This window comes from Tursiops truncatus, chromosome 11, assembly GCF_011762595.2.
Source record: "Tursiops truncatus isolate mTurTru1 chromosome 11, mTurTru1.mat.Y, whole genome shotgun sequence".
NCBI classification, from domain to species: Eukaryota; Metazoa; Chordata; class Mammalia; order Artiodactyla; family Delphinidae; genus Tursiops; species Tursiops truncatus.
In genome coordinates, this window is record NC_047044.1 from 61,614,349 (window position 1) to 61,628,123 (window position 13,775).

The window sequence follows — 13,775 nt, forward strand, 5'->3', positions numbered from 1 at the left end:
TCACAACCCTAATATTGGCTGTCCACACTAGACTGCAACCCCTCAGGACCAGGACCGAGGCCAAGGGCACAGAGCAGGTGCTTGATAAATATCAGATAGATGACTGAATGCATTTGTACCCTCCCTTTCAAGGAAACAACAGGAGCTGAGTCCCTGACTTCAAGCTACTGGGAGAAAGCAGGTACAGAGGCTTCAGCATCAGCGCTGCAAGGTTTGGACTGTGATGTGTGGGAGTGAATGGAAACTGGGCCGCAACTGGCCCTGAATGGAGAGAGGCATCTCCCAACAGCTCCCAGCAGAAGAGTCAGTGGAAGCTGTTACCACTGGCTCAGACCAGTTTGAGTGTGGTTCTTGGCAAACTGGCCCAGGAAATCTTTAAAGGAAGAGGGGTGGGTTTGTGGAGGGACTGCAGTTTCTATTCCCAAGTCTGGGATGTTCCTCTGGGCTCCTGAACCCAACTCCGATGGGTGTGTGTGCAGGCTTCCCCACACCAAAAAGCATTTCTCAGGCACTAGCAGTGTGTCTGAGAGCTCAGTTCAATTCTGACATTACCTACCCAGAGATGGCATCAGATTCCACAGGTAAAGGGCTCAGTCCCAAAAGACTGCCTTATACTTCAGATGCCTTTTCTCTTAACTGCAGGGTCCATCAAAAAAGCCAGACTGGGCCTCAAAGGCTTGCTGTCTGGAGTGTAGGAAGATGTGAAGAGTTAAAACTAGATAGTCACACATGAAAAGATGCTTAACATCACTAATTATTAGAGAAATGCACATTAAAACTACAGTAAGGTATCACCTGACACCGGTCACAATGGCCATCACCAAAAAACCTACAAACAATAAATACTGGAGAGGGTGTGGAGAAAAGGAAACCCTCCTACACTGTTGGTGGGAATGTAAATTGGTACAACCATTATGGAGAACAGTATGGAGTTTCCTTAAAAAACTAAAAATGGAACTACCATATGATCCAGCAATCCCACTCCTGGGCATATACCTGGAGAAAACCGTAATTTGAAAAGATACATCCACCCCAATGTTCATTGCAGCACTATTTACAATAGCCAGGACATGGAAGCAACCTAAATGTCCATCAACAGAGGAATGGATAAATAAGATGTGATACAGGGATTCCCTGGTGGCACAGTGGTTGAGAGACCGCCTGCCGGTGCAGGGGACACGGATTCGTGCCCCGGTCCGGGAGTCTCCCACATGCCGCGGAGCGGCTGGGCCCGTGAGCCATGGCCGCTGAGCCTGCGCGTCCGGAGCCCGTGCTCCGCAACGGGAGAGGCCACAACAGTGAGACGCCCGCGTACCGCAAAAAAAAAAAAAAGAAAGACTATCCAGGGAAGTGGGACTGAAGCAGTCTTGACCCCGTTAAGAGGTGAGTTTTATGAGACAGTATTCCACGAGCAAACAAACGCTTGTTAGGAGCGTTTAGGTAAGTCAGCCAGGGTGTGGGTGTGGGTTCAATAAGACTAGAGCCAAAGCTCCACCCACGCCGTAGGGTGCTGACTCTCTTACTTAGCGGACGCCAGAACTCAGGTAGCCCCAAGGCGGGACGTTTGAACGCACGCCGTTTCCTCTGCCAGATCCCCCCGCCCATCTCCCGCGGGCAGAGAGCCGTGGCGTAGCTAGCCTATCATCACTGCCGAGGCCGGCGAAGTCGCTTCTTCATTGGCTAGCGTCAGGGTGATACACGTTCTTCGGACCCGAGAAGGAAGAGGGCGCCATGATTGGCTGGCGCTGGGGCGGTGGGCGGTGGAGGAACCTGGCGAGTCTGGGATTCAAGCCGGTGCTGAGCTTTCTCCACCCATGCTTTGAGGCCGTGGGGGGCTGCAGAGGGCTGGGAGTCGACTCAGCGGAAACCTGGATTTGGTTCTAAGAGCCGTGGGATTGAGAAGGGGTGACCGGAAGTGATTTTGGGACTGACCGGAAGCGAGGCCTGGAGGGGAAAGGGAGACTGGTTCCCGGGAGGGAGGGGGGGTTTCCCGCAGAAAGGGGCGGGGGGAAAAGGTGGGAAAGCGGCGTGGGCGCGCAGGGTAGGTAGCGGGTCGCTGCTGCTGGTCTGTTTAGAAAGCAGCGAGTGACCACCACGAGTTCAAGGAGAGAGCCCAAAGAGTGGGAGTGCGAGGAGTCCAGGGTTGCCTTTGGGCAGTCGGGAAGAGTGAAGCCAAAGGACCCTCGCGCGGCTCCGGAGAGCTGGGCGGGGGTGGAGGTGAGGGTGGGGGTGGGGGTAGGGATTTTTGGAAGTCAGGGCAGCCAAGAGCGAGGAGACAAGGGTGCGGGAGATTAGTTGTGTGGGCAGTGCGGGTGGGGCTTGGGGGCGGCTGGTGAGTACTGCGGGGGAGATCTTGGTTTGGAGTTTTCTACAGTCTTGCAGTCTTGCCCCCGTTGGGTAGAATCACACTGCTCGCCTTTGTACGAGAAACGGTGTCTCCTGAGGCAAGGAAGGAGCCAGGATGGCCTGGGCTCTGAAGCTGCCTCTGGCCGATGAGGTGATTGAATCCGGGCTGGTGCAGGACTTTGATGCTAGTCTTTCCGGGATCGGCCAGGAACTGGGTGCTGGTGCCTATAGCATGAGGTGAGTGAGATTTTCCCAGACCCTGCACCTTCTGAATAACAAAGGCAGGATAGAGAATAAGGGGGGAAAAGAGAGAGAGGTGTATAGAGTTAGAGAAGCTCTCAGTGGTTAGAGAAAACGAACTTGTTTCTTTTGTTGTTTTGAGTAGTGAGTATTGCGGTAGAAAGGGAAAAAGAGATAACAGGCAGTGTCAAGAATAGCCCTTGATTAGCAACCAGATGAATGTTGAGAGGCTTTTGTGTCAGTGTGGGTGACTTGGAGACTGTTGGTGTGTGTGCGCGTGTGGATAGGTTGCACTGGACTTGTGTGAAGAAGAGGCCACGTTGAACATGTGAGAGGTGTTTAGGGAGTTGGGGCTTAATGATGAATGTTGGTTGACTGCTTATTGGGAGGAAATGTGAAACCTTTAATGAAGAAGTCCACACATCTGTATCTTAACCTGCTTTGAGGCTTTACTCAATTCTAGGGTTTCTGACTTTTGAAACATAAGCTGTGAAATGAAAAAGTGTCAAAAAGAGCTCTTAGATGCTTCTAGACCTTCATGTATCAAGCCAAATGTTGATAAGAAATAAAAATCTCCTTTGAAAGCAACATAACCTCCCATGTAATATATTTTCATGTGTTACCTACTTCATTCCCCCAGTATAGTTTGTTTCATTTACAAGATGTGTAAGAGCCATGTCTGGAAATGTTGAAACATCTGCTTCTTAATATTTGATGGAATATAATTGGGTTTCCAGATACATTGTAAGGCTTAATCTAAATGAGTCAAAGAGACTTTAGAATTTAGCACTTTAATTAGGTTTATGAGTTTATAGTGGGAGGATGCCTTTTATGGGGAAAATGGACAAATTTTGCATTCTGTTAGTGAACTCCTTTGAGTTATAAAAGTGAACTTCCTTTCTTTAACTCTGCTAAGCCAAAGTGGAATTTCCTCACTGAAGTAAAATTATGAATTAGAACTTAATACTTCATCTTCAGGAATCTTTGCTTACAGTTAAAATAATAAAGGCTATCCTTGAATGCATATTTTAGTGATTTTCAGGGAAATTTGAGTTCTATCATGCAGTGCTCTTAGCCTTGAGAAGTTTAACTCTAATTTTGTCTGTCCTTGTTTACATACGTCTTACCATAAAAACAGAGATTAACTTGGTCTGAAAGTAAATGTCTTGACCCTGAACTTGCACGTCAGTATGTGACATAATAGTTGACAATTTATGCTGTTGTTCGTGTAAAGATTACTGCTGCAAAAAGTTTAGTTTTGTCTAGGTTATCAGAGTTAAGAATGGAGATAATTAAATGTAACAGTACTTGCTATAAAAATAGTCTGACATCAACAAACATTTGGGTATCAACTATGTGCGCTCTCTGCCGTGCAACTTTACATTTATGAGTGCCTTCCTATTCATATCCTGAGTGGTCCTCACAAGTATTAGTAGAATGGCTTGCATATTTACACATTTGGAATTTTTTTCCAAGATCAAATCAACAAGAGTTTTCAAGCATCACTTTACGTTTTCTCAACAGCGCAATGTGCAAAAATTTTTTTTCTTTGCTCTCTTTCACCTTGCTCTTTTTCATGCACTTTACTGCTGTCATGATTCTCTTGTCTCTTACACACATTTAATTATTTGCATTAATTTGTGTTAATTAGATATTAAGTTCTCAAACTTTAGTGTTTATGAGAGTCATCTGGAAACTTATAAAAAATAGTTTACAGCGTCCCATCTTTGGTGATTGTCTGGGGCACAGACCAGAAATATAATTTCTTTTTAAAATAAATAATTTTATTTTTGGCTGCATTGGCTCTTCGTTGCTGCACGTGGGCTTTTCTCTAGTTGTGGCGAGCGGGGGCTACTCTTCGCTGCGGTGTGCAGGCTTCTCATTGAGGTGGCTTCTCTTGTTGTGGAGCGTGGGCTGTAGGTGCACGGACTTCAGGAGTTGTGGTTCGCGGGCTCAGTAGTTGTGGCTTGAGGGCTCTAGAATGCAGGCTCAGTAGTTGTGGTGCACGGGTTTAGTTGTTGCGCGGCAAGTAGGATCTTCCCGGACCAGGGCTCAAACCCACGTCCCTTGCATTGGCAGGCGGATTCCCAGCCACTGCGCCACAAGGGAACCCCTGATATTTTAAAAACAAGTTCTTAGATGATTTTGATGCACATAGTCCAGGGACCACATTTTGAGAAACACTGATTGGAGGAGTTTTTATACTCAAAGACAATGATTCTTTGCTCTCCCTGTTTCTTTTTTTAACTAAACCTGTGATTACTTTTCCTAAACCTTTTTTAGGGAAAATTTTCTCTTTTGGACAGCAATTTGTTTTGTAAAATATTTTCCCTAACGTATTTGTTTTACCTTGATTTGCTTCTACTGCATCTTATAATGGTTTTGCTTCACATCTATTGGTTTATATTTTATAAAAATTCATCTTAGCTGGATTCCTGTTTTTGATTCTTGATCTGCCATTGCGTTCAGTGATTGTATTCTTTTCATAAGTGGTCCTTTAATAGTCTCCTTACTTTTATCCTTACGTTTTAATACATGGCACAAACTTTATATTTAAAATAAAGCAAATTCCATGAAAATATGCTGAGTGAAAGAAGCCAGTCACGAAAGACTACATATGATTCTGTTTCTTAGAAGTGTACAAAATAGGCAAATCTATAGAGACAGAAAGTAGATTAGTGGTTGACTGTAGGAGAGGAGGGAATGGGGAGTGACTGCTAATAGGTACTGGGGTTTTTTTTGTGGGGGGGGCTGATAAAAATCTTTTAAATTTAAAGATTGCATAACTCTGACTACAGTAAAGACAAATTGTACACTATAAATGGGTGAATTGTATGGTATATGAATTGTATCTCAATAAAGCTATTATTAAAAGAGTAAACATTAAAATTTTCTTAAAACTTTTTTCTTTCATTTTTTTAAGGTTGAGGCGGAATTCATATTACAAAAAGTTAACCATTTTAAAGCGAACAATTCAGTGGCATTTAGTATGTTCACAGTGTTGCACGACCACCACCTCTGTCTAGTTCCAAAACATTTTCATCGCCCCAGAAGAAAGCCGTATACCTGTTAAACAATTGCTCCCCATTTCTCCCTCCCTCCTCTCCTTGGTGCCCAGTAACATGCGTTCTGTCTCTATGCGTTTACCTATTCTGGATTTCACATAAATGGAATCATATAATGTGTGACTTTTTGTGTCTGGCTTCTTTCACTGAGCCTGATGTTTCCAGGGTTCATCCGTGTTGTAGCATGTATCAATACTTCAGTGATTTGTTCCTTTTTGTGGCTGAATAATATGCCATCGTATGTATATATCACAATTTGTTTAACCATTCATCCACTGATGGACGACTATTACAAATAATGCTAACATAGCACTATGTTTATAAAGAAAATGTTTATAAACATTTGTGTTCAAGTTTCTGTGTAGACATTTTTTAATCTAAGTATAATTGACGCATAGCATTGTATTAGTTTCAGGTGTGCAACATAATGATTCCACGTTTGTATATGTTGCGAAATGATCACCACAATAAGTCTAGTTAACATTCATTACCATATATAGTTATAAAATTTTTTTTTCTTACGATGTGAACTTTTAAGGTTTAGTCTCTTAGCAGCTTTAAAATATGCAATACAATATTGTTTTTGTTTGTTTGTTTGTTTTGTTTGTTTGTTTTTGCGATATGCGGGCCTCTCACTGCTGTGGCCTCTCCCGCTGCGGAGCACAGGCTCCGGATGCGCAGGCTCAGTGGCCATGGCTCACGGGCCCAGCCGCTCCGTGGCATGTGGGATCCTCCCGGACCGGGGCACGAACCCGTGTCGCCTGCATCGGCAGGCGGACTCTCAACCACTGCGCCACCAGGGAAGCCCAATATTGTTAACTATATTCACCATGCTGTACTAGACGTATGTTTTCATTTCTTTTGGGTATATACCTAGGATTGGAATTTTTGAGCCATATGATAATGCTACACTTAACTTTTTAAATTTTATGTAACTTAAAGAGGTTTTTTTTGTTTGTTTGTTTGTTTTTAAAGAGCAGTTTTCGGATCATAGCAATATTGAAAGGAAGGTATAGAAATTTCCTATATACCCCCAGCCTCTACACCTGCATAGCCTCCCCTATTATCAACATCTTCCACCAGAGTGGTACACACTCTGTACCTACATTGGCACAGCATAATCACCCAAAATCCGTAGTTTATCTTAGGGTTCACTCTTGGTATTGAATGTTCTGTAGGTTCTGACAAATATATGATGACATGTATCCATCAATGCAGTATCATCCAAAGTATTTTCACTGCCCTAAGAATCCTCTGTGCTCTGCTGATTCATTCACCCACCACTACCCCAACCCCTTGCTACCATTGATCTTTTTATTGTCTCCATAGTTTTGCCTGTCTGGAATGTCATATAACTGAAACAGTATGTAGCCCTTTTCATATCTGCTTCTTTCACTTAGTAATATGCATTTGACGCTCCTTCATGTCTTTTTCATGGCTTGATAGCTCATTTCTTTTTTTTTTTTTAGCACTGAATAATATATCATTGTCTGTATGTATCAGTTTATTTATCCATTCACCACTGAAGGACATCTTGTTTTCTTTTAATAAATTTCTTTCTTTATTTTTGGCTGCATCAGGTCTTTGTTGCTGTGTGTGGGATTCCTCTAGTTGCGGCGAGTGGGGGCTACTCTTCGTTGCAGTGTGCGGGCTTCTCATTGCAGTGGCTTCTCTTGTTGCGGAGCATGGGCTCTAGGAGCATGGGCTTCAGTAGTTGTGGCGCACGGGCTTAGTTGCTCCGTGGCATGTGGCATCTTCCCGGACCAGGGCTTGAAGCCATGTCCCCTGCATTGGCAGGTGGATTCTTAACCACTGTACCACCAGGGAAACCCTGAAGGACATCTTGGTTGCTTCCAAGTTTTGGCATTATAAATAAAGCTGTTACAAACATCTCTGTGCAGATTTTTGTGTGCAGATACTTTTCATCTTCTTTGGGTAAATACCAAGAAATGGCATTGCTGGATCATATGGTATGAGTATGTTTAGTTTTGTAGAAAACTGCCAAACTGTCCTCCAAAGTGGCTGTACCATTTTGCATTCCTACCAGCAATGAGTGAGAGTTCCTGTGTTACTCCACATCTTCTCAGGATGTGGTGGTGTCACTGTTCTGGATTTTGGCCATTGTAAAAGGTGTGTAGTGTATGCTTAACTTTTTCAAGAACTGCCAAGCAGTTTTGCACAGCAGCTGAGCCATGTTACATTCTCACCAGCAATGTACAAGGGTTCATACTTCTCTACATCCTTACCAACATTTGTTGTTTTCTGTTTTTTATTAAAGTCATCCTAGTGAGTGTGAAGTAGTATCTGTTATTATTTGTTCTACATTTCCTTGATGACCATGATGTTGACATCTTTTCATCTGCTTGTTGGCCATTTGTATATCTTCTTAGGAGAAGTGTCTCTTCAAGTCCTTTGCCCGGTTTTAAATTGGGTTGTTGTCCTTTTGTTGTTGAGCTGTAAGGGTTTTTTATATATTCTGGTTACTAGATCATTATCAGATATATGGTTTGTAGATACTTTCTCCCATTCTGCAGGTTGTCTTTTCACATTCTTGATAATGTCCTTTGTTTGATTCACAAAAGTTTAATTTTGATGAAGTCCAATTTATCTGTTCTTTTTGTTGCTTGTGCTTTTGATGTCAAATTCAAGAATCTGTTGCCAAATTCAAGTCATGGTGATTGACCCTGTGGTTTCTTCTAAGAGTTTATAGTGTAAGCTCTTATGTTTAGGTCATTGATCCATTTTGAGTTAATTTTTGTATCTAAAATGAGGTAGGGTTCCAACATCATTTGTATGTGGATATCCAGTTGTCCCAGCCGTATGTTCGTTTCTCATTGAATGTTCTTTGTAGCCTCATTGAAAATCAATTGGCCATACATGTAAAGATTTATTTGTGGACTCTGTTCTGTTCCATTGGTTGATATGTCTATTTTTGCCAGTACCACACTGTTTTGATTACCATAGCTTTGTAATAAGCTCTGAAATTGGGAAATGTGATTCCTCTTATTTTGTTTTTCTTTTCCAATATTGTTTTTTGCTATTTAGGGCCTCTTGTAGTTCCATACAAATTTGAGGGTAAGCTTTTCTGTTTCTGCAAAACATATCATTGGAATTTTGATAGGGATTTCATTGAATCTGTAAATAGCTTTGGGAGTATTGCCATCTTAACAATATCGAGTTTATCAATCCATGAACGTGGGATGTCTTTCCATTTATTTAGGTCATCTTTAATTTCTTTAAGCAGTGTTTTGTAGTTTTTAATGTACAAGTCTTTCACATCCTTGGTTAAATTTATTCCTACATATTTTATTCTTTTGGATGTTACTGGGACTGCTTTTTTCACTTAGCATAGTGTCTTCAAGGTTTTGCTCAGTGTTTGTTTCATAAAATGGTGTTAAATTTTGTCCAGTGCCTTTTCTATTGAGATGATTGTGTGGGGTATTGCATTGAGTGATTTCCTTATCTGAACTACCCTTACATTCCTGGGATAAATCCCACTTGGTCATAGTTTAGAATCATTTTAATGTGCTGTTGGATTCAGTTTGCCAGTATTTTGTTGAGGATTTTGTTTCTTTATTCATAAGGGATATTGGTCTGTAGTGTTCTTTTCTTGTATCTTTTTCTGGCTTTGGTATTAGGATAATGTGGCTTCATAGAATCTTAGGAAGTGTTCCTCCTCTTACCTCTTCCTCTTTTTTTGGAAGAGTTTGAGTAAGAATGGTGTTAAGCCTTTATTTACTTATTATTTTTTTTTAAAGTTTATTTATTTGGCTGTGTTGGGTGTTTTGTTGCTGTGTGTGGGCTTTCTGTAGTTGTGGCGAGCGGGGGCTACTCTTTGTTGTGCGCAGCCTTCTCATTGCGGTGGCTTCTCTTGTTGTGGAGCACGGGCTCTAGGCACGCAGGCCTCAGTAGTTGTGGCATGCAGGCTCACTAGTTGTGGCTCGCAGGGTCTAGAGTGCAGGCTCAGTAGTTGTGGTGCATGAGCTTCATTGCTCTGTAGCATGTGGGATCTTCCTGGACCAGGGCTTGAACCTGTGTCCCTTGCAATGACAGATTCTTAACTACTGTGCCACCAGGGAAGTCCGTTGTTAATTCTTTAAATGTTTGGTAGAATTTACCAATGAAGTCATCTGGTCCTAGACTTTTCTTTGTTGAGAGGTTTTTTATTATTGATTCCATTGCTTGTTAACAGGTCTATTGAGATTTTTAAATTTCTTCTTGAGTCAGTTTTGGTACTTTGTGTGTTTCTAGAAATCTGTTTTATCTAGATTATCTAATTTGTGTGTATATAATTATTGTGTTTTCTTATAATCCTTTAATCTCTACAAGGTTGGTAGTAATATCCCACTTTCATTTCTGATTTTATTTATGTGTGTCTTCTCTCTTTTTTTCATTGGACAGTGTAGCTAAAAGTTTTTCAATTTTGTTTATCTTTTTAAGGAACTGACTTTTGGTTTTGATCCTCTGCTATTTAAAAAACAATATTTATTTACTTATTTGGCTGTGTTAGGTCTTAGTTGTGGCACATGGGATCCTCGTTGAGGCATGCGGCATCTTTTGTTGTGGTGTGTGGGTTCCAGAGCACACAGGCTCAGTAGTTGCAGCGCGTGGGCTCTCTGGTTGTGGTGTGCAGGCTCTAGAGTGTGCAGGCTCAGTAGTTGTGACACATGGGCTTAGTTGCCCTGCAGCATGTGGGATCTTAGTGCCCCAACCAGGGATCAAACCCGTGTTCCCTGCATTGGAAGGTGGATTCTCAACCACTGGACCACCAGGGAAGTCCCCTCTACTATCTTTTAAATTCTCTATTTTTTCCTGCTTATCTTTGTTATTTCCTTCTTTCTGCTAGTTTTGGATTTAGTTTGCTCTTTTTCTAGTCCCTTAAGATGTAAAGTTAGTTTATTTGATTTGAGGTCTTTCTTCCTTTTTTATGTGGGCATTTACAGCTATAAAATTCCCCTTAAGTACTGCTTTCACTGTGTCCCATAAATTTTAGTATGTTGTGATTTCATTTTCATTTGTCTCAAAGTATTTTTAAATTTCCCTAGTGATTTCTTCTTTCATCCATTAGTTGTTTAAGAGTGATCTTAAAAAAAAAAAAAAAACTGAGCTAATTTCCATGTATTTGCAAAATTTCCAGCTTTCCTTATTTTACTGATTTCTAGCTTTCTTCCATTATGTTCAGAGAAGATAGTTTGTATGATTTTGATCTTTTTAAACTTACTGAAAAGTGGTTTATGGCCTAACGTGGTCTCTCCTGGAGAATGTTTTATGTGTCCTTGAGAAGATAATATATTCTGCTATTGTTGGGTGGAGTGTTCTGTATATGTCTGTTAGGCCTGATTGGTTTATAGTGTTGTTCAAATCTTTTGTTACCTTATTGATATTCTGTCCAGATGTCCCACTCATTATTTAAAGTAGGATATTGAAGTCCTCAATGATAGAAATGTCTATTTATCTCTTCAATTCTATCAGTGTTTTAGATTCTTATTTTGGGGGGCTCTGTTGTTTGGGTGTGTACATGTTTATAGTTATTCTGTCTTCTTGATAAATTGGCCTTTTAAATCAATATGAAATGTCTTTTGTGTGTGTCTCTCTTTTTTTTTCTTTGTGTGTCTTGTAACAATTTATGACTTAAGTTCTATTTTGTCTGATACTTGTATAGTCACTCCAGCTCTCTTTTGTTTACTATTTGCATGGAATATTTTCATTTTTTTTTCATTTTCACCCTATTGTGTGTTGTATCTAAAGTGAGTCTTTGTAAGCAGCATGTGGTTGGCCTTTTTTTCTTACATCTTTTCTGCCAATCTGTGTCTTTAATTGGTCAGTTAATCCATTTGTACTTAAAGTGATTAGTGATAATGAAGGACTTATTTCTGCCATTGATAGTTTTCTATATGTCATATCTTTTTTTGTTTCTCAATTCCTCCAATATGGCCTTCTTTTGTGTTCGATTTTTTTCTATTGTACCATTTTGTTTCCCTCTTCATTTTCTTTTTTGTATATTTTTAAAGTTACTTTCTTAGTGATTACTCTGGGAATTAGAGTTAATATCTTGAGTTTATAGCAATCTAATTTGAAATGATGTCAACTTAGCTTCATGAGCATACATTAAACTACATTTATTGTGGTGATCATTTTGCAGTATATATGAATATCAAATCATTATGTTGTATACCTGAAACTAATATAATGTTGTATATCAGTTATATCTCAATTAATAAAAAAGAGCATACATTAATTCCATTTCCCCTCTTTATGTTGTTATTGTCACAAATTACATCTTTATGCATCATGTACCTGTTACTGTAGATTTATAATTATTATTTTATGCATTTGTCTTTTAAATCATATAAGAAACAAATAGAGGAGTTACATACCGAAAATACGGTATACTATCTTGTGTATTTATCTATATAAACTTTGTAATGATCTTTTTAAAAATATGAAATCATTAAATTTAATTTTATTTTATATTGGGGTACGGTTGACTTACAGTGTTGTGTTTCAGGTGTACAGCAAAGTAGTTCAGTTATACATATACATATATCCATTCTTTTTCAGATTCTTTTCCCATATAAGTTATTACAGAATATCGAATAGAGTTCTCTGTGCTATACAGTAGGTCCTTGCTGATTATCTGTTTTATATATAGTAGTATATATATGTTAGGCTGAAACTCCTAATTTATCCCTCCCCCCACCTTTCCCCTTTGGTCACCATAAGTTTGTTTTTGAAGTCTGGGAGTCTGTTTCTGTTTTGTAAATAAGTTCATTTGTGTCATCTTTCTAGATATCATATGATATTTGTCTTTCTCTGTCTGACTTACTTTGCTTAGTATGGTAATCTCTAGGTCCATTCATGTTGCTGCAGATGGCATTATTTCATTCTTTATTATGGCTGAGTAATAGTCCATTGTGTATATGTACCACATCTTCTTTAACTATTCCTCTGTTGCTTCCATGTTCTGGCTATTGTAAATAGTGCTGCAGTGAACATTAGGGTGCATGTGTCTTTTTGAATTATGGTTTCCTCTGGATATATGCCCAGGAGTGGGATTGCTGGATCACATGATAGTTCTATTTTTAGTTTGTTCAGGAACCTCCATAGTATTCTCCATAGTGATTGTACCAATTTACATTCCCACCAACAGTGTAGGAGGGTTCCCTTTTCTCCACACCCTCTCTAGCATTTATTGTTTGTATACTTTTGATGATATAATGATCTTTATTTTTTTGTATGACTTTGAGTTACCACTTAGTATTCTTTCATTTTAGCCTTTCCCTTTCGTTTCCCTTTAGTATTTCTTATAGGGCAGGTGAACTGGTGATGAATTCCCTTAGCTTTTGTTGAGGAATGTCTTGATTTCTCTTTTATTTTAGAATTCTTTTTTTTTTTAAACATTTCCCACGTATGGCTATTTATTTATTGGGTCTTTATTGCTGCATTGGGTCTTTGTTGCTGTGTGCGGGCTTTCTCTAGTTGCAGCGAGCGGGGGCTACTCTTCTTTGTAGTGCACGGGCTTCTCATTGTGGGCTGGCTTCTCTTGTTGCGGAGCACGGGCTCTAGATGCACGGGCTTTAGGCACATGGGCTTCAGGTGCATGGGCTTCAGGCACACGGGCTTCAGTAGTTGTGGCATGTGAGCTCAGTAGTTGTGGCTCGCAGTTTGTAGAGTGCAGGCTCAGCAGCTGTGGTGCACAGGCTTAGTTGGTCTGCAGCATGTGGGATCTTCCCAGACCAGGGCTCAAACCTGTGTCCCCTGCACAGGTGGATTGGCAAGTGGATTCTTAACCACTGCACCACCAGGTAAGTCCTATTTTAGAATTTTCGGTTGATAGTTTTTACCTTCAGCACTTTAAATGTATCATCCCCGGCCTTCTGGCCTCTATGGTTTCTGATGAGATATTGGCTGTTAATCTCATTGAGGGTCCCTCATATATGATGAGTTACTTCCTTTCTGTTGCTTTGAATATTCTCTTTGTTTTTCACCAGTTTGAATATAATGCACTCGGTGTGGAATTCTTTAGATTTATCCTGTTGAAGTTTGTTGAGCTTCTTGGATGTGTAGATTCATGTCTTTCATCTATTTGGACTGTTTTTGATGATTTTTTTCTTTAAATTTTTT

The 13,775-nt window shown here is 40.3% G+C and overlaps 1 protein-coding gene across 9 annotated transcripts in view; it reads left to right on the forward strand.

Annotated features, from left to right (window-relative positions):
- The first annotated feature begins 2,242 nt into the window (after positions 1-2,242).
- TFCP2 (transcription factor CP2) overlaps positions 2,243-13,775 on the forward strand; it is a 50,946-nt gene continuing 39,413 nt past the window's right edge. For 8 of the 9 annotated variants that reach the window (XR_012324403.1, XR_012324404.1, XR_012324405.1 and 5 more), the window contains exon 1: positions 2,243-2,583. Coding sequence is in view for 5 of the 9 variants with exons in the window: in XM_019947237.3 (XP_019802796.1) it covers positions 2,462-2,583 (122 nt within the window). In the remaining 4 variants the exon portion in view is untranslated. The remainder of the gene's footprint in view (positions 2,584-13,775) is intronic. The other variant, XM_019947236.3, reaches the window with a different exon arrangement.